The sequence below is a fragment of the Camelus dromedarius genome, chromosome 9 (genome assembly GCF_036321535.1).
Source record: "Camelus dromedarius isolate mCamDro1 chromosome 9, mCamDro1.pat, whole genome shotgun sequence".
In the NCBI taxonomy this organism is placed as follows: domain Eukaryota; kingdom Metazoa; phylum Chordata; class Mammalia; order Artiodactyla; family Camelidae; genus Camelus; species Camelus dromedarius.
The window spans coordinates 44,178,971-44,201,814 of record NC_087444.1 but is presented as its reverse complement, the minus strand read 5'-3'; the positions used below and the strand labels follow the sequence as shown (position 1 = coordinate 44,201,814).

Genomic DNA, 22,844 nt, shown 5'->3' with positions numbered 1-22,844 from the left:
AAAACCTGCAGATGCTCAGTCCCTTATGTAAAATGGTGTAGTATGCATATAATGTGTGCATAACCTCTCATATACTTCATTTACTTAATTATTTATTTTGAGTAAAGGTAGATTTTAGAGATACATACTCCATAGAGTGCAGGCCGTTTTAGAAGGCAAGAGAAAGGCCACGAGGTGTGGATGTTGGGTGCTTAGTTTTAAGTAAAAGTAATTACACACTCCATAGACAGTGCAGTTGTCTCACTTAGAAGAGAGAGTGCCTTCTCATATATTTTAAATCATCTCTAGATTATTTTTAATACCCAATACAATGTTCAATGCTATGTAAATAGTTGTAAATACAATGTAAATGCTATGTGAATAATTGCTGGGCATGCAGCCAATTTAAGTTTTGCCTTTTGGAACTTCACGGAATTTTTTTTTTCTTTTGATCTTCAGTTAGTTGAATACACAGATTCAAAACCCTTGGATACAGAGGGCTGACTGTATTTCTGTTCTTCCATATATGTACAAACGTCATTCTTTTGAAAGACGTTATAGTATTCCTATGTCTGTATATTTAACCAGGTCTCAGTCAATAGGCAAGTAGCTTTATTTATCTTTTGCTGTTACAAACTACTGCAATGAACTTCCCTATATTGTATCTTTGCTTACAACTGCAACTACGTCTGCAGTATGAATTCCTAAACGTGTTATTGTTGAGTCAAGGGTGTGTGCCTGTTCTGCCAAATCGCCCTCTAAATGGTTGAACTTCACTTTTAAAGCAGGTGGCGGGTAGACAGCGTCGGGCCAGAGCTGTCCGGCCTCCGTGCAGCAGGTGGCGCTGTGGCGCTGTGAGCGCGTCTCCCCGGAAGCGGCGGGGCCGCGCTGACCGACTTCCCGTGGCGGGGTTCGTGTTAGCGCAGGCGCAGTCGAAGAGGGGCAGACGCTGGAGGCCCGCTGAGTGGTGAGGCAGGATGCCGTACGCCAACCAGCCCACCGTGAGGATCACGGAACTCACCGACGAGAATGTCAAGTTTATCATCGAGAATACGGACCTGGCGTAAGGCTACTAAGGGAAGAGGCTGGCGGCTTTGGGGAGCCCAGAACACGAACCCAGGAGGGGCGGGATGTATTTCCAGAACTGGCTCCCGGGCTTAAGCTTTGGGACTTTTGGGGGCTCGGGGCCGGCCAGTCGAGGCTGAGGTGCCCACATGCTGCTTGGTTTTCATCCCTCAGGGTGGCAAATTCTATCCGGAGAGTCTTCATTGCTGAGGTGCCCATAATAGGTAAGCGACCCCCGCCTCCTCGTTGCCAGGGCCACCAGTTCCCCTACCTCCCCATACCTTGGCGCTCCAGCCTCCAGCTTTGGTTTGGGACGGGGTGGGGACGCTGAGAAAACAGCAGTACTGGAGACTTGATCGGACCCTGTGCCATTGGCCTAGGGCCACTGTCAGGGTGATGTCAAGGATTAGGTGGGGTAATCTCTATTTAATGCCTTGTATTTAGTGAGTGTCCAGTACCGGGAGGTATCTTTTTATGAATCTGTTCTGTCAACTGCATTAACAGGACATGTAAATGCCAGAGAATGCAGTGGTGTGAATGCAGAGCTGAACTGGGAATGCAGAGCTGTAAAGTACAGAGTTCTTGCCTTCATAGGGCTCACAGTGAAGCTGTAGGGGAAAGATGAATCCACAGACAACCGCTAATGCGAGATCGACTTGGATCAGTTAAGGAGAAGCATAGCTACAGTGCTTTTGGCGCTTCGAGGAGGGAGAATCTGTTTCTGCTTCAGTTCTAGCCACTCGCATTGGGTGTTTTACATATTTACATATTCTGCAAATATTTTCTGAGTGTCAGCTCAGAGTTTGGGTTAGGAAAAAGAAATGTAAGTCATAGCTGCTGCACCAGGCATGCAAACTCCTAAGGAAATAAGCAGGCCAAATGACTGGTAAACAAGAGAACGTTGTAGTTTTTCCATTACCACCCTCAGTGACTACTTCAACTCAGAGCTTGGAGTGCAGGAACTGTACTCCATGATGCAGCCTTGACATTCTAAGTGCCACTTTTCCCACAAATAATATTGAGCATCTGCTACATTCTAGGCCGCAGCTAGGAATACAGAAGTTAAGACATCTGAAGACCCTGCCCCAAGGAATTTTTGAAGCTTGAGGCAGAGACAAGACACACAGAATTATAACACAAGGAAAAATATGCCAAGTGTTTTAAGAGAATTCTAGACAGAGTTCTGGAAGGGAAGAGCTTAGAGGGAGTGTTCATCTCTGTGCCATGGAGGGCAAGCAAGGCTTGGTTCATAGGAGGCTCAGGATTTTAACCTACACTGGAGAAGTTAAGGGCTTATGGGTGGGGGGAGGTGGGAGACAGAAGCAGAAAAGCTTGGCTCATGGCCCTTGTTTGGCTTGAGTTGAGGAAACAAAAGGCAGCATAGGACAAAGTAGGTTGGGGCTTGGCCGTGTCTGGTCCTCTTCTGATCTCTGTTCCTGGTGTCCACACCCCTCATTGGCTAGTAGACTCCAATGCCATTTGCTTTCTGAATTTAATTGTTTATGTGCAGATTTTTATTTAAATGAATGAGTGAGTAAATGTGTGTTTAAGTCAAGTGTGTGTGGCTGTACAGTTCTTACCCTCCTACTAGTTCATTGCTGGTTGGGATTGACTTATGTACTGAGTATGCCTTGCTCATTAAAGGAATTTTGTAAGCATTAGTTGGTTGAGTGATAATAAAGTATTATATTGGGTAAGCTGGTTATTATATCATAACATGAGGTATGTACCATAAGTTTCTTACTTTTCTGGGGTTTGTCTAACTTGTAAGTGCCCAAATAGTTTGTGTCATTGGATTTGGTGTTGGCAAAGGTAGCAGATTTAAGTGCTTCCCACAGAAATATTCAGCTGAAAGAAACATGTTCCCACTCCCATGATATTCTCTGTCGGTGTTTTTCTGGGTGGTACAGGGAACTCCCTGTATCACATCTACCTGAGCAGGGAAGTGAGGTGTGCTGTGTGTGGTTCTTTTTAAAATGCAACTTCCTGGGCCCCACTCGAAAGCTGTGGAATCAAGCATCTTTGGCAGCCTGGCCCAAGTCTCTGCAATTACGTAATCATTAGATGATTTTTAAATCTGGAGAACCACTCTTTTGAAGTCTTCAGGTGAATTTGGTGGCTAAACTTCATGTCTGCTTCTCTGCTTCCTTCATTCTTTAGCAATTGACTGGGTTCAGATTGATGCCAATTCCTCAGTCCTTCATGACGAGTTCATTGCTCACAGGCTTGGTGAGTGCTGAGTTTGGAAAGTTAAAGGGAGGGGGCTGTGCGGGTGTCAGAGGAGGAAGTCTCCTCACTACCAAGGGGATTCCTTTTGGGTTGGCCCCTAGGCCTTCTTTTAAGAACTTTTCTTTGTCTTCCAGGATTAATCCCCCTGACTAGTGATGACATTGTGGACAAGCTGCAGTACTCCCGGGTATGCTGTGTGATTGGGTGGAAGGTCGAGAGTCAAGGGAGGCAGGGAATTTTAGTTTTCAAAGGGATTTTTCCTGACATCTTGCTTCCAGCTTTTAGACAATGTGGAGATTGTCTAGAGGAGCAGAGGGAGTGAGAACTGTCCTACAGAGCAACACCTGAGGGACTGGGGTACTGGTGTCTGGCAGCTTTATGCATCACCTCATAGGTTCTGCTAGTTAAACATGGCTCCCTTTCTCAGGATAAGTTACCAGGCTTATCCAAGACATGGAAGCAACCTAAATGTTCATCGACAGATGACTGGATAAAGAAGTTGTGGTATATTTATACAATGAAATAGTACTCAGCCATAAAAAAGAATAAAATAATGCCATTTGCATCAAAATGGATGGACGTAGAGATCATCATTCTAAGTGAAATAAGCCAGAAAGAGAAAGAAAAATACCATGTAGCACTCATGTGTGGAATCTAAAAACAATTTTTAAAAAGGACTCTACGAACTCAGCTACAAAACAGAAACAGACTTGCAGACATAGTAAATAATATTATGGCTGGAGAAAAGAGGGGGAAGGGTAAATTTGGGAGTTTGAGATTTGCAAATGTTAGCCACTATATATAAAAATAGATTTTTTTAAAAAGCTGCTTCTGTATAGCACAGGGAACTGTGTTCAATATCTTGTAATAACCTTTAATGAAAAAAATGGAAACGAATATATGTATGTATATGCACGACTGAGACATTGTGCTATACACCAGAAATTGATACATTATAGCTGACGATACTTTAATTTAAAAAAAAGTTACCAGGTTTAGGACTGGGGAGAGAGTAGGACAGGATTATGTTACACCCATAGCCTTTCACGAGGGCTGTATTAGGTAACAGCTTGAGACTCTTCCTTCTTGATGACTCTGCATGATCCTGAATCAACTTATTTTCTAATATTCCCAAGGACATGTCATTTTTGTGGTGGCTGATTTGATAATACTTTGTAAATTTGTATGTTTTTTAAAAGAAATATTCAAGCACTCAGCAAAGCGTGGAGCTAATATAACAAATAGTTGTGCTCCCACCAAACCACTTGTCACATTTTAACATCTCACCATTTTTGCTTCATGTCTCCAGATTTTTGTTTTTAAGAAAACATCACATATATTAGTGGGGACAGTTGTACAACCAGTTGAAGAGCAATTTGTCACTATCTTATAGAAAGATACGCATCCCCTGTGACCTACCAATTCCTTCCATTAAATTTTGTTCTAGTATTGCATTTACTGAACAAAGATGGTATGGGTTTTTTGTTTTTGTTTTTTTCAGAAAATCTACAGAAAAGTTAAAAATAGAATACTTAACTCTCTTTTCACTTATACTTTCAGTTGTTGGTATTTTGCTACATTTGCTTTATTTTTCACGTAGATGTTATTTTTGCTGAACCAACTGAAAGAACATTGTAGAATTCATGACACTTCTCCCCTAACTACATCAGCATGCATGTCCTAAAAATAAGGATATTTTCCTAACATAGCCACACTGTTATCATGCCTAAAAAAGTTAGCATTGATTTGTACTATCTACATACAGTCTAAATTCGGGTTTTCCTCGCTATGCTCAAAATGTCCTTAATTTTTTGTTTGTGGGTCTGTGATCCAGTCGAAATTCATGCATTGCATTTGGTTGTTAAACCTCTTTAGTCTCTTGATCTCTTGAACAGACTCCTCTCTTTTCATTATACTTTTTTTTTTTGAGTGCCACATTTTTATTGTCCATTACATTTTGATTCTGTAATTTCATATTTCCAAGAGTGATTCAGTTCCCAGGGTCTAGATTGCCTTCCTTCCTTACCAGTGTGTGATTACAGACTATCCAGGTGTGGCCCCTAGTTCTTCCTCATCTTGAAAACATCAGAAGTCATATTTTCCTCACTGGTGTGAGGGGAGAAGTTTGCTTGATTACATTCTAGTAACTCTTCTTGCCTGAAGTTAAACAGTGGCAGGTAGTGTCTAACACGGGAATGCTTCAAGAATCAGTGTAGCGAACGGCAAACTTGGTCGTCATTGAAGCTGAGTGATGGTTGCGTGGTGGCAGTCTGTTGTACTCTTCTCTGCTTTTGTGAATATATGAAATTTTCCATAAATTCATACATTTTTGTATGAAATTTTTTTTATAAAAGATCAATAATCTGGAACTTAAAAGGTACTTTTTTTCTATTGTTCCCTGGATTAATTTATTTTAAATGATGATTGCATTCCCAGGGGAGTGCACTTAGCTCATGGGATGCTGAACTAGGTGGTATGAAAGCCTCCTCCTCTTACTTAGTGCCTTGGTTCTCCGAGGAAGAGTGCTCGGAGGGCAGGGTGAGATGTTAGCAGTGTGTCTCCTGGTTGTGGCCTGGCCTCAGGTAGGGTGGGAAGGACATGTGGGTGCCAGCGTATAGGTTGTCTCTGAACTGGGGCATGCCGGCCCCGGAGCGGCCCTAGAATGGTGTGCCAGTGGACACAATTCACGAGAGCCTGGAGGCTGTGATCCGCCCTTTCCCAGATGAAGAACCTTTAGGAGTGGGGAGCCAAGCTAGATTTGCCATCTTTCTGTAGACTCACTCCTGCCTCTCTTCCTGCCTCAGGACTGCACATGTGAAGAGTTCTGCCCTGAGTGCTCAGTGGAGTTCACCCTCGACGTGCGGTGCAATGAAGACCAGACACGTCACGTCACGTCTCGAGACCTCATCTCCAACAGCCCCCGGGTCATTCCGGTCAATAACGTTCTTCCTACCTAGGACCTTTGCTCTTCTCCAGGCTTCAAGTGGGCCAGATTGGGGAGGATTCTTAAAAAACACTGACTTTCCCTGTGTTACCCTCTGCCTTAACCTGAGCCTGATGCCTAGAACTGCTAATAATTCTGGACTCTTGCCAGGGTGGGCAGAAGTATTACTGGTGCTGTGAGCACTCTGTCCCCCAAGGGCCCTTTTAAAGGTCATGGTACTGTTCTGACTGAGGAAGCTGTCACAAAGCCCTGAGGTCAGGGTTAGAGTCCACTCGCCAGCACAGACTGGGTCCTAGTGGGCACGTCTACCATCTCATCCTCGGGCATCCTTTCCCTGCCTTGGCAGCTTGTAATCTGGAGGTTCCGGAAGGTGGGTGCCAGAAGAGGTGAGTGGGGAGATGAGCAATAGCTAATACACGCCTCTGTTCGGGCTCCCTACAGGTGACATCCCGCAACCGAGATAATGACCCCAGTGACTATGTGGAGCAGGACGGTAAGGGGCTCAATGGAGGCAGCAACTAGACCCAGCGTCTCATGCTGTCTGGTCTTCCAGTGGCCCTCCATGTCAGACTGGAGAACTGTGCCTCTGCTGGCCCTCCACTGACGCACACCTCTCCCCACAGACATTCTCATCGTCAAGCTGAGAAAGGGCCAGGAGCTGAGACTTCGAGCCTATGCCAAAAAGGGCTTTGGCAAGGAACACGCCAAGTGGAACCCGACTGCAGGGGTGGCTTTTGAATACGATCCTGACAATGCCCTGAGACACACGGTGTACCCCAAGCCAGAGGAATGGTATGTTTCTGGGGGGAATGGAAGCAGGTAGTTAGGGTGGGGGCAGTGGAAGTGGCTCCTAGTGACTAAGATGGGGCAGCCTCACTGAGACATGGGCGCCCTAAAACTAGCCACCCTGTGCTGATCTGTGTTTGACCTCAGGCCGAAGAGTGAGTACTCAGAGCTGGACGAGGACGAGTCGCAGGCTCCCTATGACCCCAATGGCAAGCCGGAGAGGTAAGATCCTGGTTTGGCACTTGAAGATGAAGTGTGTAAGAACGTACAGTTCTGGTGCAGGCTCCGGGTCAGGGAGACCTCTTCTCTTCATCCCAGTTCCTGTAAGCTGAGGAGGGACTGGCAACTGCTGAACCCGCAGTACATACACATCCCGAGGCAGATTATTATCCCCCTTTTGGTCACTGTGAGAAAGGGGGACCCTCCAGTTATCTGTTCCTGTCCTGATTTTCAACTCCCAAAGAAGGATCAGCCTAGGATCAAACCTAGGGCCCAAACTGTCCAAAGCCTTTTAGTGACAGATATGAAAATGCTGGAGCAGGTGACACTATGATGTTCCACTTTTCCCTCAGTGTGGAATACATCCTTACACAAGTGTTTTGAGATTTTCACAATATCTTTTTGAGGTAGCTTTGGCCTCTTTGAGGTCTTGCAAAGTGCATTGGAAGAACCGTTTGTAAGAGGTTGCATGGAGGTCAGCCCTGGAGCAAGGTCGAGTTCATGGTGGGAAAGGAGTCAGGACCCAGAAGGGAGGGGAGAGGGTGGTGCGTGGCCAAAAGCTCAGGCCAGCCAGCCTGCCTCGTGGAGAACTCACCGGATTCTTGCCTCCCAGGTTCTACTACAATGTGGAGTCCTGTGGCTCTCTGCGCCCTGAAACCATTGTCCTCTCAGCCCTCTCTGGATTGAAGAAGAAGCTCAGTGATTTACAGACCCAGTTGAGCCACGAGATCCAGAGTGACGTCCTAACTATAAACTAGCTGCAGCTCACCTGTTCCAGCAAAAACAGCAGTTCAATTTCAGGTCTCCTTAGACTTTTGGCTCCTGGGGACTGGACAGCTGTTGCTCAAGCTTCTTGGCAAGCCTTCAGTACCAACTAGAAAGGTAGCAGTGGAAAAGGGCAGGTCCATCCCAGCCTTGCTCAGTCACAGATGGGTTACCGGGGGTGCCACTGCTATTGGATGCAGGACAGTTTTTCACCGGCCTGCATCCCTGGCCCTGCCTACTGATTGGCTGTAGCACTCCCCAGAACCTCCCTTCTGCCCTGTTTCCTAATGTGTCTCTAGGGGGCCATACTGTTTCCCTGTTGAGAACCACTGAGCTGGACTCTCCTCTTTTAGTCATTTCAGCTCTAAATTTACTTCAAATCCTCTGTCCAAAAGTTGGAATTTTCAGTTGTACCTTAGGCTTCTGGTGTTAGGATTGAGTCTAGAACCCTCTTTTAGGCTGCCTGCAAGACCTTCCAGTCCCTGCCCCAGCCAGCCAATTGGTACTTCACTCAAATTCCCAAGTGTCCCTAATTTGAGGACCCTTTGAGAGTAGTGATAGACCCTGGCTAGTCCTCTCTTCCGTCCAGTAAACCTTGTATTTTGTTCTCTATCCATCAGTTAATGAACTTCACCAATAATAGCCCAATTACTCAATTAGGAGGGGGAAGGCCTTAATGAAGGCCTGATCTTGCCCCTTTGGCCCTGTCGGTAGGAACACTGCCCAAAGCAGTTAATTAGCCTGGCAAGAGAAGCCTGGAGGTAACTAGAGATCTAGTACAGAAAGGAAGGGATATTTATTAACAGTAGTTGTCTTTTAAAAGTTTTTATTTTTGGCAATAAAGAGCACAACATCATCTCTTTCATGCGTCATCGTGCCACTAGCGGAGCCAGCCAGCTCTGCCTCCCTCTCCATGGCCCTTGGCCCTGGCTCCCTTCTTCAGGCTGACTTATTCCTCAGGGTGGTCATTCCCTGGGTCGGGTTCAGAGTTGGCCGTGGCCACCTCCCTGACTCCAGGGCTCTTGCCTTATCCTCCTCCTGCCACAACTTGAATAGTAGTTATTTACAACAAGGTCTGTTCCCACAAATCAGAACCCTAGAATATTAAACAAAAAAAACCCAACACACACACAACCAAAGGTTTGATGTGAATAGAAAGATAGCCCTTCTGCACGGTAGTCAATAAATACCAGCACTAGAAAATCAATTGCTTTAATTGCATTTCAGCAGGGAGCCTCAGCACCATGTGGGGAGGAAGAAATGGGAAGGTCTTGGTTTCTGAGTGCTTTTAGCTGGCCGGAGGGAGGCCAGACAGGGCAGAGGGGCTCCCTCTGTGGAGGTACTGCCCACTCCTGGTCAGTGAGAGAAGGCAGCAGGGTGCTCCCCCCCAAGCAGTCTCCTGTAGCAGCCTTCCTGCTGGCCTGGCCCTGGGGCAGGAAAGCGCTCCGGACCGGCCATCCTCCCCTTGGCTGAGGTAACCAGCACCCTCACACCGGGGTGTCTTCTCAACCTACTAAGCAGGAAGGAGCCTGGGCAGAAACCATTTTAAAACCAGATTGTCACCTGAGGTGTCAACCAGATGTCACCTCTGCTGAAAACTCCAAATGCAAGGCTACCAAGTGGCACAGTGTAAGTCTGAGTCCTTCCTGTGCCGCTCTAGGCCCAGAGGGACTGAGAAGCCACCTGCCACCTCCATCCCTGGGCTGCTTGCGAAAAGCCAGCAGTCAGAGCACCAGCTGTGAGTGCTGTTTGTCTCCTTCCTCTGGCCCCGGCAGCAGGAGGGCTGGTTCCTTGGAGGACAGGGAGACAGCTGCCCTCACATTCAAAAACAGCCTGGACTGTGGCTGGTCATGGGATTAAAAAAATGTGTATGTGGTGGCAGGGAGGGACGGGGGAAACCTTATTAATACAGAATATGTTAATAAGCCATATATATTAAAATCATTAACAGTATATAGTCCCATGGTAGCTCCAGCCCCTCACACATGCTCAGGTGGTGTGGCCAGCCCTTTGCCTTGGTCCAGCCTCACCTCTGGGGACAAAGAAGGGACAGCTTGCTCCCTTACTCCAGGCTCTTGGCCAACAGCCCCTCCAGGCCATCCACAATATGCTGCAGGCAGCCCCACAGCAGGCAGCCCCAGGAGTCATCTGTGCACGCCAGCTCTGCAGTCACTGGGATGGCGTCTTGGCCTCACTGCTGTCCCCCTGGCTGGGCTTTGGCTTTAGCAGGATGAATCTGTTGAGGAGGTCCGTTTCTGAGCTGGCCTGGGCTGCCCCATACCCCTCACCTGTGGATACAGAGGCAGGCTCAGGACTTAGGCCCAGGTCAAAAGACCCCTGGCCAGTATACCTTGTCCTCCACAGAGCCTCCTGGCAGGTGGGTGTGGGGCACAGCAGCGACTCACTGGCATAGCTGGAGGCCTCAGCAATGTTCTGGGAACCTGTGATGTGGTGCCAGTAGGCACTGCGGGGCAGCATGGTAGTGGGCGTGCAGGGGTATGAGTAATGTTCCGTGCCCTTGTTCAGCAGCTGTGGGGCAGAGAAGGGGACAGTGGCTAAGCCCAGGGCAGCAGGCCCAAGGCCCTGCCTGCCTCTGCTGTATATGCGCCAGCTGCAGACAACTAGCATACACCCGGCCCTCGGCCTGCCTGCCCACCAGTCCCCCTTCCCCCACCTCGACTGAGCCGAGCACTGTCTCACCCTCACATTCTTCTCCATTTCCAGCAGGACCCGCTTGTGCTGCTCAGCGATGGCCAGGGTGGCACTGTGGACCCGCTGGTAAATCTGTTCCCCCTCCTGCGTCTGGAAGGTGTAGAGCCCTTCCCCAGCGTCACACATCCTGAGACAGTGGCACAGAGGGCAAGGTGGTGGGGACACCCCCATGCGCATGCATGCACATGCAGTCAGGCTCTTCTGCACCCCAGGCCCCTTTGGGAACAGGGCTGTCATCTCAGGGTCTGACCACACAGCTCAAACATGCTGAACATTTTCTGTGTGCCAGGTGGTGGTCTAAAGGCTTTACAAGAATTAAGCTATTCTGTTTTCTCCACCACCTTGCTCTGGTCTATGCGCTGTGACAGTTTCCTCGTTGTTACAGTTTTTCTCGAACCATTTTTACAAATGAGGAAACTGAGGCATTTAGAAGGTAAGTAACAACCAAACTTAACACAGTGGCTTATACAGAATTTAAGTCTAGGCAGGCCGACTTCAGAGTTCAAGCGAGACGCAATCCTCACCATAACCCAACCTATGAAGTGAGGTACTTCTGTTATCCCCTGTTTGACAGATGAGGAAAGTGAGACTCAGGTCCACAATCACAGAGCTAGTCAGTGCCAGTGCCAGCATCTGATTTGAGCCTGAGCAGTCTGACTTGGTAAACAGCTTCACTTGACCTCCCTGCTATGAGCCTCAGTTTATTCATCTATGAAATAGGAATATTATGTTCCCCTTCAGCATGCTATGCTGATAAATAAGCTTTTCCAGCACAGAGCCTGACATAAGTGAATGGCAGCCACCATCATGACCATGGTGGGACAGGGGTGGGAGGAGGAGGGGCAAGAGTGTCCTACCGGCCAGCCTCAAAGGTAAAGCGTGTGGCATCCCGGCCATAGCGGCGCAATGAGCAGAGGGGCCACGAGACGAGCTTCACGCGGGGGTTGTGTATGTCCCAGAGGTAGATGTTCTCGTGGGTGATCTGCAGCTTGCACTCGCCGTACACATCCAGGTTGGGGCAGGGCAGCAGGAAGACATTGAAGCGATCTGGATGGGAGAGGATGAGCAGGCCTAGAGCTTTCCCCCGGGAGGCCTCCCCAACTCCCTCCCCCCACCCCCGGTGCCAGCACCAGGCCTCACCTGTCTGCTCACACTGCACTCCTGGGGCCAGGAGGTCTGGCTCTCCCAGACTGATATCGTTGAGCCTCGACCCCAGACACTCCACAGACAGTGTCTTGTACCACTCCTCTGCCTCCAGCTCTGGAGAAAACAGTACCTCATCATGTGCCAGATCAGGGTTCCCTAGCAGTGCCCCCCCCCCAATCTGCTTTAGCTGCAGCTGTCCCACCATGCAAAACAGAGAGGGTAAGGCCAGTGGATTCTTCCTGCTTGCCCTACCTCATCCTGGGGGCCCACTCCCTCAAAGGCATCTTCTACCCCAACACATCATACCCAGTCAGGCTAGCCTTGCTCTGCCTCCTACCAACTGGACCTTGACCAGCCCACAGCCTGCAGCCCCAGCCCCTCACCTGAGTCGCAGGTGAAGGTACGTGCTGAGTCATCGGTGAATATGATGGCTACCGCCTGCCTCTTGGTCTCCTTGGGGAGCCGAGTGACACACTTGACATTGCTGATCTCCGTCACCTGGGACAGCATCCACAAGGGACTCAGCCAGTCTGAAGCACATCCCTCTACATCCCTCTTAGCTCTGCCTCCCCCAGGAGGGTGCTCTTGGACCTCAGGACACTCAACAAATCATCACTGTTTACAGGTTGAGGGAACTAGGGCCCAGGCCCCCTAACCTTGGGGCAGCCTCGGAGGCACACTGACTTCTCATCTGGATACTTCTCCAGCCGCTGGGGTCCCTTGCTGGAGGACTTCCGGAACACCAGCCAGCACCTCCTGTAGATCTGTGGAGCAAGATGGTAGGGGGATCAGGGCTCCCTGGACTACTTCCACTCAGCCAGCATGGCCCTGCAGTTACCCCTGCCTACCACAAGGGGCAGTGCCACACAGCCTTCCAGGGGGCCCAGGCCTGGAAGACCTAGGGACAGCCGACACCAGCATGACACCCACCCTGGGGAAGACGCCCCTCCCCAAATTGAAAAGGCAGTCATTTTTTGGCTGGCTCTGAACAACTGTTCCACAAAGGGCGCTCCTAAGTTACTGTTCACTATGAGCTCTGCTCTTGGTTTAATATAAGTAGCCAACGTTTGTTGAGTGCTTCCTATTCGTACTTTTTGTTATCAGCACTCTTCATAGTTAATCTCGGGGTCACTCTTAAAGGTCAGTTCTGTTATCATCTCCACTTTATAGACAGGGAAACTGAGGCATCCAAAAGTTAAGTTTTGACAGCTAATAGATGGTAGAGTTGGTATTTAAAACAGGCTGTTTAGATCCAGGGCCCTTACTAGAAGCCCACTGCGCTAAGGTTCTGTCCAGGGCTCCAGGAGGACCCACCCCAACAGACGGAGCATCCTGGGGACAGGGATTAGACCCTTACCCACTCCCAGCCTGCACATCAATGCAGCTCTTATTTCTAAGACTCGGGGAGGGCTCTTGATGTGTAACACCCCCTCTTGTCTCTAGGACCTTTCACTCCCCCTCTCTTTTCATTCTCTGACCAGCCCTGGAATGTAGGAGACCAGGATTAATTCCCTGTTGCAGCTGGGAAACCAGCTCTCAGAAGTAAAGGAGCAGAGCCAAGAACCTGGGGTTACCCCAGAGCACGGTGCCTTCCCCAGGAGATTCCCTCCTTGTCCCAACCACTGCCAATGACCATGTGCCTAAAACCACCCCAATTCTCTGTAGCTTCATGGATTCTATCCAAGTGGCAAGGAGCAGGGGTGGGGGGGTTAGTCCCCAGCCACCTGTCTAGGCTGCTGACTCCTCCTTACATGGTGTCCTCCTTCCTACCTCAGGCTCTCCTCCAGCCCAAAGTCTGGCTGGGATCTACCTCTTGTCAGCAGGCACTCCAGAAGCCTGGAAGAGCCATTCCCCAGGAATCTCCAATGTTCCTTTCACTGGCAAAGAGTGGGGAGGCTGAGGGGTGGCCCAGAGCAGAGGAGGTGAAGGGGTCTCTGGGCCACAGCCCCAAGCCCCCTCCCTTTCCCTGCTCTGCAGTGTGGGCACCAGGTCCTTGGCAGGCAAGGTCCCAGGGTACAGCGGGCCCAGGCAGTCCCCATCCCAATAAGCTACTCACAACCATGCTATTTCTAACTCCTGAGACACTAGGAGGCATGTCTGTCCCTGCACTACTGAACCTGGCTCAGCCCCTGACCTATCCACCTAAACTCCAGCAGGCCTCCACTCCAGCTGAGGAGCTCTTTTAGGGTAGAGGCTGCATTTTATTCTCAGAATCCTCACGTCCCAGGAGCCTGGTTAACAGAGCTCTGCTGAACAAGTGAATGACCATATGAAGGGATCATGAATGAATGGATGGATGGATGGATGGATAGATGAATGAATGCATGAATGCTGCTGACCCAGATAGGCCCCGCCAGCTTGGGCTCCGTGCAGTCTGCAGCAGCAGGGGCAGAAGGCCTGGGGGCCTGAGCACTCTGGTTGCCTGGTTACAGGACGGGGACACACACACACACAGACACACACACACAGACACACACACAGACACACACACACACAGCCCCAGGGAGCCACTGTGCTCAAGAGTCCTCCTTCCCCACTTCTCACAGGTCTTTGATCAGTGCTTCAGAAACACTCTGCCACAGCTCTGTCTTGGGAGGAAAGCCCTGGCAGGTAGGGGGGTCTGCTCCTGAGCTCTTCCAACCCTTCCCCCTCACTTCTGTGGGCTGAGACAAAAACCGGCTGGGTAGCCGCAGCCCCTCACAGAAGGTCTGCAGGGGGAGGCCAAATTCCTTGAGTGGCGGCGACTCCAGACTGGGCCTGGCCACACCCCAGCTCCCAAACCCTCTCCCTGGCTGTGCCCACCGTGGGTTCCCAGCTTTCCCCCTGGAACAGGCCTGGTACTGAGCTCAAGTGGCCACCCCAAGTGGCTTGCCTTCCTGGGAAGCTCTGCTGTGGACAGGGCCTCAGTCCAGCTGGCCCCTGGGGACCTGAAAGGTCCGGGCCCTTAGGAATGAGGAGCCACACTAGCAGCTGTGCCCCACCCCCTTGCCTCCCCACCTCAGTCTTAGCTTTTCTCCTTGTTCTGTGTTCCAAGTGGGCTCCATCTCTCTCTTGGGGTAGAATCAAAGTGGCTGATGGCCACCAGGGCCCAGGTTGGGATACAGTCCGAATCCAAGTAAGACTTTAAACTTACCCACCAGCTCAGCTGCTGCCCACCACCTGGACAGAAGAGCCCCCTACAGAAGCCCTGGGGGTGGGAGCCACAGGAGAAGGAGGGGCAAGAACTACCCTGCTTCAAGGCCAGTCCTGCTCTGTTTGGTACCCAAGCAGGGAACTCAGGTATCAGAGCCCTGCCCCTCCCCCACCCCACTCAGCTAAACCAAGAAACCTTGAGCAGTCCGATTGCACCCCCACCCCCATCAGGGCCATGGGAAAGGGAAGGAAAAGAGGGGCAGGGGACCCAGGTAAAACACAAGACTTGGGCTACCTCAGTCACCAAGGTTACCTTCCTACTGGGGAGACCCGTCACTGGAGGGGGGAGGAGGGTCGGCAGGGGTATAGAGGCAGCTCTTAGGACAACCTCATCAAGCTCATTAAGTTGGTCCCTGGGGGCCCTCCTCATGCCTTCTGGGGGGTTTTCACCAGTAGGGGGTGGGAGAGGGTGCACGCTAAGCAGAGGTGTGTTTGAGGCCACATCTCCATAGACCTTCCAAGCCCCTAGTCACTTGTAACACCTGGGAGGAAAGCAGCCTGCCCAGAGCCCTGGGCCATGCTGCCCGGGTTCTCATTCATAAACCACATAAACATCAGCTTCTGCGCCTCTCACACCACCACTGTCCCCTCACAACCAACCACTCTCCTTCTCAAACACTTCTTTAACCGTCAAAGCAACAACCAAAGATAAATAAATAAATGCGCATACACAGAAAGCAATGGGAAGCAGGGGAGATGAGGTACTTAAAAGAAAAGAGGTCAGGAGAGGGGAGGGGAGAAACGGGGAGGTGGCGGGCGGCAAGGGGAATTGAGAAGCTAGTCTCAGCTCAGACACAGCCCGGCATTTCCAGCCGCTCCTGCCGCTGCCCTGGCGACAACTTCAACAATAGCAGGGGAGCCGCCTGCCCATCAGCGGCCACCACTGGCTCAGCCACTGGGATGCCAGCCAGTCCAGCTGGGGCAGGGGCTGCAGCAGGCAGAGCCAAGCCCAGGCACATGCCAGGCAGCCCTCTGGCCAGAAGCCTCGAGACGAGCAAAGCACGACGCCGAGCCACAGGCGGGCAGCCGCACACCCCGACATGCCAGGCGCTAGAACCGGTCCTGGCCGCCCGTCCCTCGGCAGGGCCCCTTGGAGGTGGCTCACCCCAAGCTTCCTGCTCTTCATCTTCACGTAGCCTTGCTTGACAATGTCGTTGAAATTGGTCGCCATGGCTTCCCCACCGTGGGGGCTCTGCTGGCCGGCTGAGGCTAGCGGAGGGGAAGGATGCCCAGGTGGCCTTGGTTTCTGGCTCCTCCGATCACCTGTTCGAGATACTCCGTCGGGGCTGCCCCGAGGGCTGCTTCTCACCTCGCCCACCTCAGCATTGTTCTAGCAGCTCCTTTGCCCGGCGCCTGCTGGAAATAAAAATGACAGGGAGATTAGACAGTGACATCTTTCTCTTCCCCTGGCTGTCTCGCTCTTTTTTCCTTCCTCTTCCCACACTCCTCCCTCCCTCCCTCCCTCCACCCGCCCTCCTTCCTTCCCTTCCCTCCCCACCCCAGGACGGCAAAACCATTCAGGAAAACAGAGGTGGAAGCAGCAGCGAGGAAAATGGTCCAGCCCAGTCCTCTCCCTCACGGCTGGAGCTGGCGGTTAACCCCTTCCTGGGAGGACTGGCTCTGCACCCACTGTGGAGGTGGGGGCAGAGGAAGGGAGGTGACCCAGGAGCTGCTGTTCAGCCCTACCTCCTGCTACAACTTTGGGGTAGACTTAGGGCCAGCTCCCTTCCTGTGCACAGGAGCTCCACGCGGGAAAGCCTTCCCAGAGATGGGGGGTCTTGGGATATGGCACAGATTCTGGTGAGCCTCATACTCCCTGAGGTTAAAGACAATATGCCTTGTCAGTCTCAGCAGACCCCCAAATCCCTCTACCCCACCCCAGCCGATACCTGGTTCTCTCTAGCTCAAGCCCGCTCAGGCCCTGCTCCCAGCCCCTGGAACTCTTCAGCAGCTCCTCTGGGTACTGCTTCCTGGGAGGGAGGGCAGAGTCCAGTGGGGCGGGCCTCCAGATAAGCCTGAGGAATGTGCTGGGCAGGCTGGAGGTGGCTACTGTGGCGGCAGACGCCTCACCCTGGCCCTGGCGCTGGGAAGGCCGGGCTGGTCTGTGGGGGTGCTGGGTCTGGCCAGGCCTTGCAGTGCTGCATGTCCTGAGCATGAGCAGAAGTGAATTACCTGGAGAATTAGCAACCACCTGGGCCTGGGGCAGAGGACACAGCTGGACCACACTGAGGGGGCACCAAGAGGAAGTCAATATGGAGTGGGAAAGGGGGCACCATTAGGGGCTCTCAGAATCAGGCAGATCAGGAGATAATGAAGACTCAGACTTGGGAGGAGGTGTCTCAGTGATGACTTAGTCCAACATCCATTTTACATCATTTTATGGTTGGGGAAAAGAAAGCTGCCCAGAGAGGATGAGCAGCATGGCTAAGTTCACACAGCAAGCCCAGGGCTCAGCGAGGGACAAATAAGCTCCAGAGTGGGTAACGGAGGAAGGCCTGGGGGTGGAATGCCCTGTCACCTGGCTCTTATTGCCTGCCCTGACCTAAGCCTTCTCTGCCATCCAGGCTCAGGGGCAAGGCTGTGCCCACAACATGGCCTCCCATGTCTCCAGGATCACTAGGAGGGACTGGAGCAGCAGATCTGCGGTCAGCTGGGCATCTGTGCTGCCACGACGGGGCCCTGGGGCAGGCATGCTGCTGGATCTGCCAGCAGCTTGGCATTAACTAATCTCCTGGAGGCCTGTAGAGTCCCTAACAAGGAACAGATGTGACTCCTCCAGTGAGCGCACACAAGCAGGCAGGCATAGGGGCAGAGAGGACAGTGCTCCCCTATGCCCCTTGTACCCTGACAGCCTCTTCAGCACCCCGCAGCGTTCTCCCTGCTCATTCACTCCCCCTGGGGTCCGAGACTCTTCCACACTCAAGTGGTCTGCTTTCTTCCTATAAGGTCTGGGGTGGGGTCCCTCCCTGGCACTGACCCCCAACAGCCTTGCCACACCCAGGCACTGGCAGTCAGAGATGGGTACATTTTCCCAACTCTGTTTCCACCTCCTGCCCTGGGTCTGCCTTGCCCCCACAGCAAGGACCAGCTCTGTAAAATTCCCCTCCAAGATGACAGCTAGCTGGCCGCTGGCTGAGGGTCCACAGCATGGAAGACCCCTTTCAGAACACACCTACTAGCAAACACTGGACCCCTGGATTCATCCAAGGCAGCCAAGGACGTGGTCCAGCCAGGAACATGAATCTAACTGACAGGTGGTCCTGGACAAGCAAGCTGCTTAACTTCTCAGTGCCTCAGTTTCCCCAACAGTGAAAAAATGAGAATAAATCCACCTACTTTAAATGAGCAAACGACTCCAAGAGGCACCTCCCTTTTCATGTTGGACCCAGAGCTTCTGCCTCGAAAACTCTAAGAGCTGATTTTATTTCAAGAGTTGCTGCCCAGCCAAAGGCTGTGAAATCACCTTAACCCAGCCTCCCACCTGCCCAATGCAGGCCTGCTCCTTCCTGGCTCTATCAGTTACTTCCCCAGTGACACCCTTTAGTGACTGTGGCTACCGAGTTGTCAGAAGCAGCACTGCCATGTATGTCCATAGGCCCACACCTGACCCCAGGTCCTAGAATCAGACCCACAGAAATAGACCAGTGGGAAGAGCAACCTTCTAGGGGAAGGCTGGGTGGCAAAGGGCCTGGCAGCTCACTCTGGCCCTGAGTCACAGGTTGTGCTGACTTTACTCAATCCCTAATGAATATGCAAGTGCAAGACGGAGCCTGAAGCCCAAAGCGGTACAGCAAGGGGGAGTTGGGGAGGCAGGAGAGAGGGGAAGGGCCAATAGGTAGACTCACAAATTTGATGAGCAATGGGATCAAGGGAGGGGGCAACCCAGAACCAACCCATCCCCCAGAGGGCTGCGCCATGTGAAGCAAGAGAGGTGGCCCCCAGGTCGAGCCTGCGCAGACCCAATGGGGCATCAAGGAATGGAGGGCAGCTGAGCTCAGCAGGCCAGGAACTGGGCAGAGGCAGCCCCTGGCCTGCCGCACTGGGGGCCACTTTCCTCACCAACCAGCTCTGCCTTTCACGAGCCTGCAGCAGGGAAGAATGACCTGCTAATTGGAGAGGACCTAATTGGAGAGGACCTGCGGTCTCAGCTCTGAGCACCCAGAGAGGCTAAGCAGGGTGCCCACTAGCCCCCTCAATGCTGCAGCGGGCAGCAAGGACCCCCCATTCCTCCTCCCAGTCTTTCATCAACACAGCTGCTCATCCAGAGACAGTGCCTCTCCTGGACCAGGCCACCACTGGCTCCTCCACAGAGAGAGCCAGACTCTGAAATTACCCTCTTCCAGGAAGGGAAGGTGTCCCGTGGGGAAGAGGCAGGAGACTCCCTGGTGCCTGCAGAGGGGTGGGGTGGGCCCCACCTGCCCACCTGCCCCATGGGCCAACCATCTAAGCACTCCCTCCCAGCACCTGGATTCTGCCTGGAGGCTTTGGCTCCAGAACAAACGCTACTCGCTGATGTTGGCAACCAATGACTGAGCAGCAGCAGCCACCTGCCTGGCTGGGCCTCCCCACCCCTTGATAGATTGGATCTTATCAGGGCTTCAGGGACAGCCTTACCTGGACTGTCTCACTGATGTCTAGTTGTCTTCACCCCCGGGCAAAGATCCTATCCGCAGCAGGATTCTCTCCAGCACCAGGGACATTTCCCATTACCTCCCTGGTCCTCTCTACCCCAGTGTGATGATTATCAGGGGCCAAGAGGAGGTCCCGCTTCCTAGAGGGCCCCACCCCTGATCTCCGCCCATGCAAATCACCACAAGCAACCCACCTGAAACTCTGCAGGTCCCAAGGTAGGTGGGAAAGAAAGATCACATACCCAACTGGGCAGAGAAAAAACGATGGGAGGAGAGGACAACTGAACAGCCAGGGTCTCCTGGGCCCTTAAGTCAGGAAAGTGGTGCTAAGCCTCCACACCACTGGCACTCTGCTTTCTCTGGGATCCCTACCTACCCTTCCAGCCTCATCTCCCGCGTGCTGGCCTTCTTTCTGTTCCTCAACATGCGTAACTCTTTTCCAAGCAGGACCACTGCACTTGCTGTTTTCTTCCAGCAGATGGTCCAAGGTTCATTCAACTGCATCATTCAGGTCTCAGCTCAAAGAACATCACTTTAAAGACAGCTTCCCTGACCATGCTGGCCAGAGGAGCCCCCCCAGTCAGCCTCATCACAATACCCAGTTTCACTGCCTTCATGCACTGCATCACTCTAGGATTTGTCTCTCCCTTCATCTGTTGATTTGCCACTCAGTCGCTTTCCGTCTCCTACAACGCCCTAGAATGTCAGCTTCCTGATGGCTAGGTGTTGTCTGTCTAGTTAGTAGCTCCATCCTAGTACCTAGAATGGTGCCTAGTGCAGAGAAGGTGCTCAGTATTTGGGGACTAAAGCCATAATTCTCTCCGGGATTTGTCCTCATCCTTTTCCACACCATTACCAATATTCACCTGGTCAGACCCAGCTCAACTTCCAGAGGCATGTGTGAGCCTCTGGGCCCCAGACCCACAGTTTGGTTCAAAGCTGCCCCAGGAGAGACGGCACTGCTGACAGTGTCCAGGCCTGGCTGGGCAGCCTCACCTTGGCCACTGTTGTTGGGTGAGGTCATGCCCAGCTCTGCTGCCCTGCCTTGGAGGGAAGAGCAAGAAGTAGCCAGTACCCAGGCTCAGCAGGTCAGGCAACTGGTGGATGGGGGCACACCTCTGAGATCCATCCCAGGTAGTGGGGACAGGAGTGGCCTGCACTGAAGCCGCATCCCCCTTGAAAGGGGCAAGAAAGAAATTGCACTAAACAAGCCCAGCCTAAATTGTTGCTGTGAATCCTGCCAGGCCCCTCACTGCCCTTGACTCTCAGACCCCTACATCCCAAACCCTCCATCCAAGTCTCCTGGCAAGTGCCACACACCCATGGCTTGGGACAGGCAGGCTGAACAGAAGCCCTATTCTGCCCACATCACCCAGGTGCTCAGCCTCATTCATGCCCCTCTGCAGTGACAGAAAACATTTAATGGGAAGTAGGGCCTTTGGGAGTCCTGGGGGAGAAGGGGGACAGGACCCCAGGGCCAGGGAGAAAGGTTCAAGGAAAGAAGGCAATTGGCCACGAGTTTACGTTGTAGGGTAGGAACCATTTGCAGGTAGGAGTGAGCAGTGGGGGCAGCTAAAGTAGAGAAAGTCTCTTGGAATTGGGGCAGTGGGGGAGGGCACAGAGAGAGCAGGAGGCCATGGGGAGCTGGAAGGGTGGGAGGAGGATAGGGGCTGTGTGATGCTCGGGGTTATGCCTCTTCCGGATGGCAGGCCCAGGGTCAGGGAGCACAGGGGCCTGGGCTTCTCTGATGGTAGACGTAGGGTAGGCGTGAGGTCAGGCCCCGACCTAGGCTTCCCTGCAAAGGACAGCAGGGGTTAGTTTCAGGGGCCAGGACTTGGTTTTGTAGGCGGATCTCTGAGGCCCCTTCACAGGGTAGGAGGATCCTATGGGCTTCAGAGTGCTCAGGCTAGAGTTGCCAAGGGTCTCGAGGGCTCGGGCGCGGCCTAAGGCCCCCTCCCCGTCTTGTGCCCCTCTAGTTACCTGGGCGCCGCGGCCCCGTCTGGGGGCGCTGGCTAGGCAGGCGGCGGGCCAGGCTCATGCCCGCGTCACGGCGGGGCCGGCGGGGGCGGCGGGGCGGCGGCGGCGCCGCCGGACTCCAGGCGGGGACGGGGAAAGAGGCGCGGCCACCCGGCTCAGCTCCAGCAGGGACTCAGCGGCGCTACCCAAGCCGCCCGGCTCCCGCCGCCCTGCCCCGCCCCTCCGGCGCGGTCCCCACCCACCCCCCGGCGGCCCGCCCCCGCCGTATTCCTCCGAGCCGAGGGACATATACTTCCGCCCCAGCCTCGTCCCCACCCCCGCTTCCCTCCGCTGCCCCTTTAGGTCTCCCTCGGTACCCGGACACACCGCCACTCTGTGGGCCCCAAATCCCAGTCTCACATCGCCTCTCAGCCCTTGAAAGCTAAACCCCACATCAGCTCCTAGCCCCCAAATCTCAAACCCCCAACTTATATAGGAATCACACACACATCCATTGCTCCCCTACCCCTACTGGGCCTTCCGCAGCCTAGCCTTCCCCAGGACTCCCCAGGGACCTCCTTAGCGCCCCACCCTACGCCTCACGCACTCCAGTAGCTGCATTAGCACCTCTATCCTAGACCTTCCTCTCCTCTAGCAGTCCGTCCGGCTCTCGGTAATCCCCTGGCCTCCTCGCCACCCTCAAAACATCCAATAATCCCATTTTACGTCCCTCTGAGAATTTACCCTCAAGTCCAAACCCGACTGTCCTCCATTACAGCCCCCAGCACACACTCACCTCACTGCCCTTCAGTCCTGTGCAGATGCCTTGTCGCTGCCTTGCTGGAATCACAAACCACAGGCCTCCCCAGCTGTGCCAGGCAGGGATGAGGACGTTGCCTAGGGCCTCCTGGGGGAGGGACCGTGCCATCACTCTGGTTTTCTTGCCTGCACCCTTTTACCCCAGTGAAGGATCAGCATCAGTATCACCTGGAAACTTGTTAGAAATGCAAACTCCCCTCCCTATCCCAGACCTATGAAACCAGAATTTCTAGGAGTAGTGCCAGAATCTGCATCTTAACAAGCCCCTAGGTGATTCTCATGCACAATAAGCACTGCTTTATACCAAATATACATAAGGCCACACCTGAACAACTGAACTCTTAAAAAATAAAAACACCTCCAACTCTTGTCCATGTTTCCTCTGTAGGTCCAAGGCATCA

At 52.6% G+C, this 22,844-nt stretch overlaps 2 protein-coding genes across 5 annotated transcripts; one reads left to right on the top strand and one right to left on the bottom strand.

Moving 5' to 3' along the window:
• The first annotated feature begins 652 nt into the window (after positions 1 to 652).
• POLR2C (RNA polymerase II subunit C) lies at positions 653 to 8,843 on the top strand. Its single transcript, XM_010985732.3, has 9 exons — positions 653 to 1,042; positions 1,219 to 1,268; positions 3,205 to 3,273; positions 3,408 to 3,460; positions 6,078 to 6,206; positions 6,659 to 6,710; positions 6,841 to 7,009; positions 7,151 to 7,225; positions 7,836 to 8,843. Exons 1-9 carry the CDS (start codon positions 957 to 959, stop codon positions 7,978 to 7,980), a joined length of 828 nt encoding a protein of 275 aa, XP_010984034.1. The 5' UTR covers positions 653 to 956; the 3' UTR covers positions 7,981 to 8,843.
• Positions 8,797 to 21,718, bottom strand: DOK4 (docking protein 4). 4 transcript variants are annotated; one of them, XM_064489133.1, is made up of 9 exons: positions 16,927 to 17,004; positions 16,724 to 16,853; positions 16,143 to 16,393; positions 12,502 to 12,609; positions 12,229 to 12,343; positions 11,840 to 11,959; positions 11,557 to 11,746; positions 10,688 to 10,826; positions 8,797 to 10,516 (listed from the first exon to the last, which is right to left on the bottom strand). In XM_064489133.1, the coding sequence occupies exons 3-9, from the start codon at positions 16,206 to 16,208 to the stop codon at positions 10,157 to 10,159; spliced, it is 1,098 nt and encodes a 365-aa protein (XP_064345203.1). In that variant the 5' UTR covers positions 16,209 to 16,393; positions 16,724 to 16,853; positions 16,927 to 17,004; the 3' UTR covers positions 8,797 to 10,156. The 4 variants fall into 4 exon arrangements, with proteins under 4 accessions (XP_064345203.1, XP_064345204.1, XP_031314232.1 ...); XM_064489134.1 differs by lacking the exon at positions 16,724 to 16,853 and having other exon boundaries at positions 8,797 to 10,275; positions 10,393 to 10,516; XM_031458372.2 differs by lacking the exons at positions 16,724 to 16,853; positions 16,927 to 17,004 and adding an exon at positions 21,649 to 21,718.
• Positions 21,719 to 22,844: the final 1,126 nt, after the last annotated feature.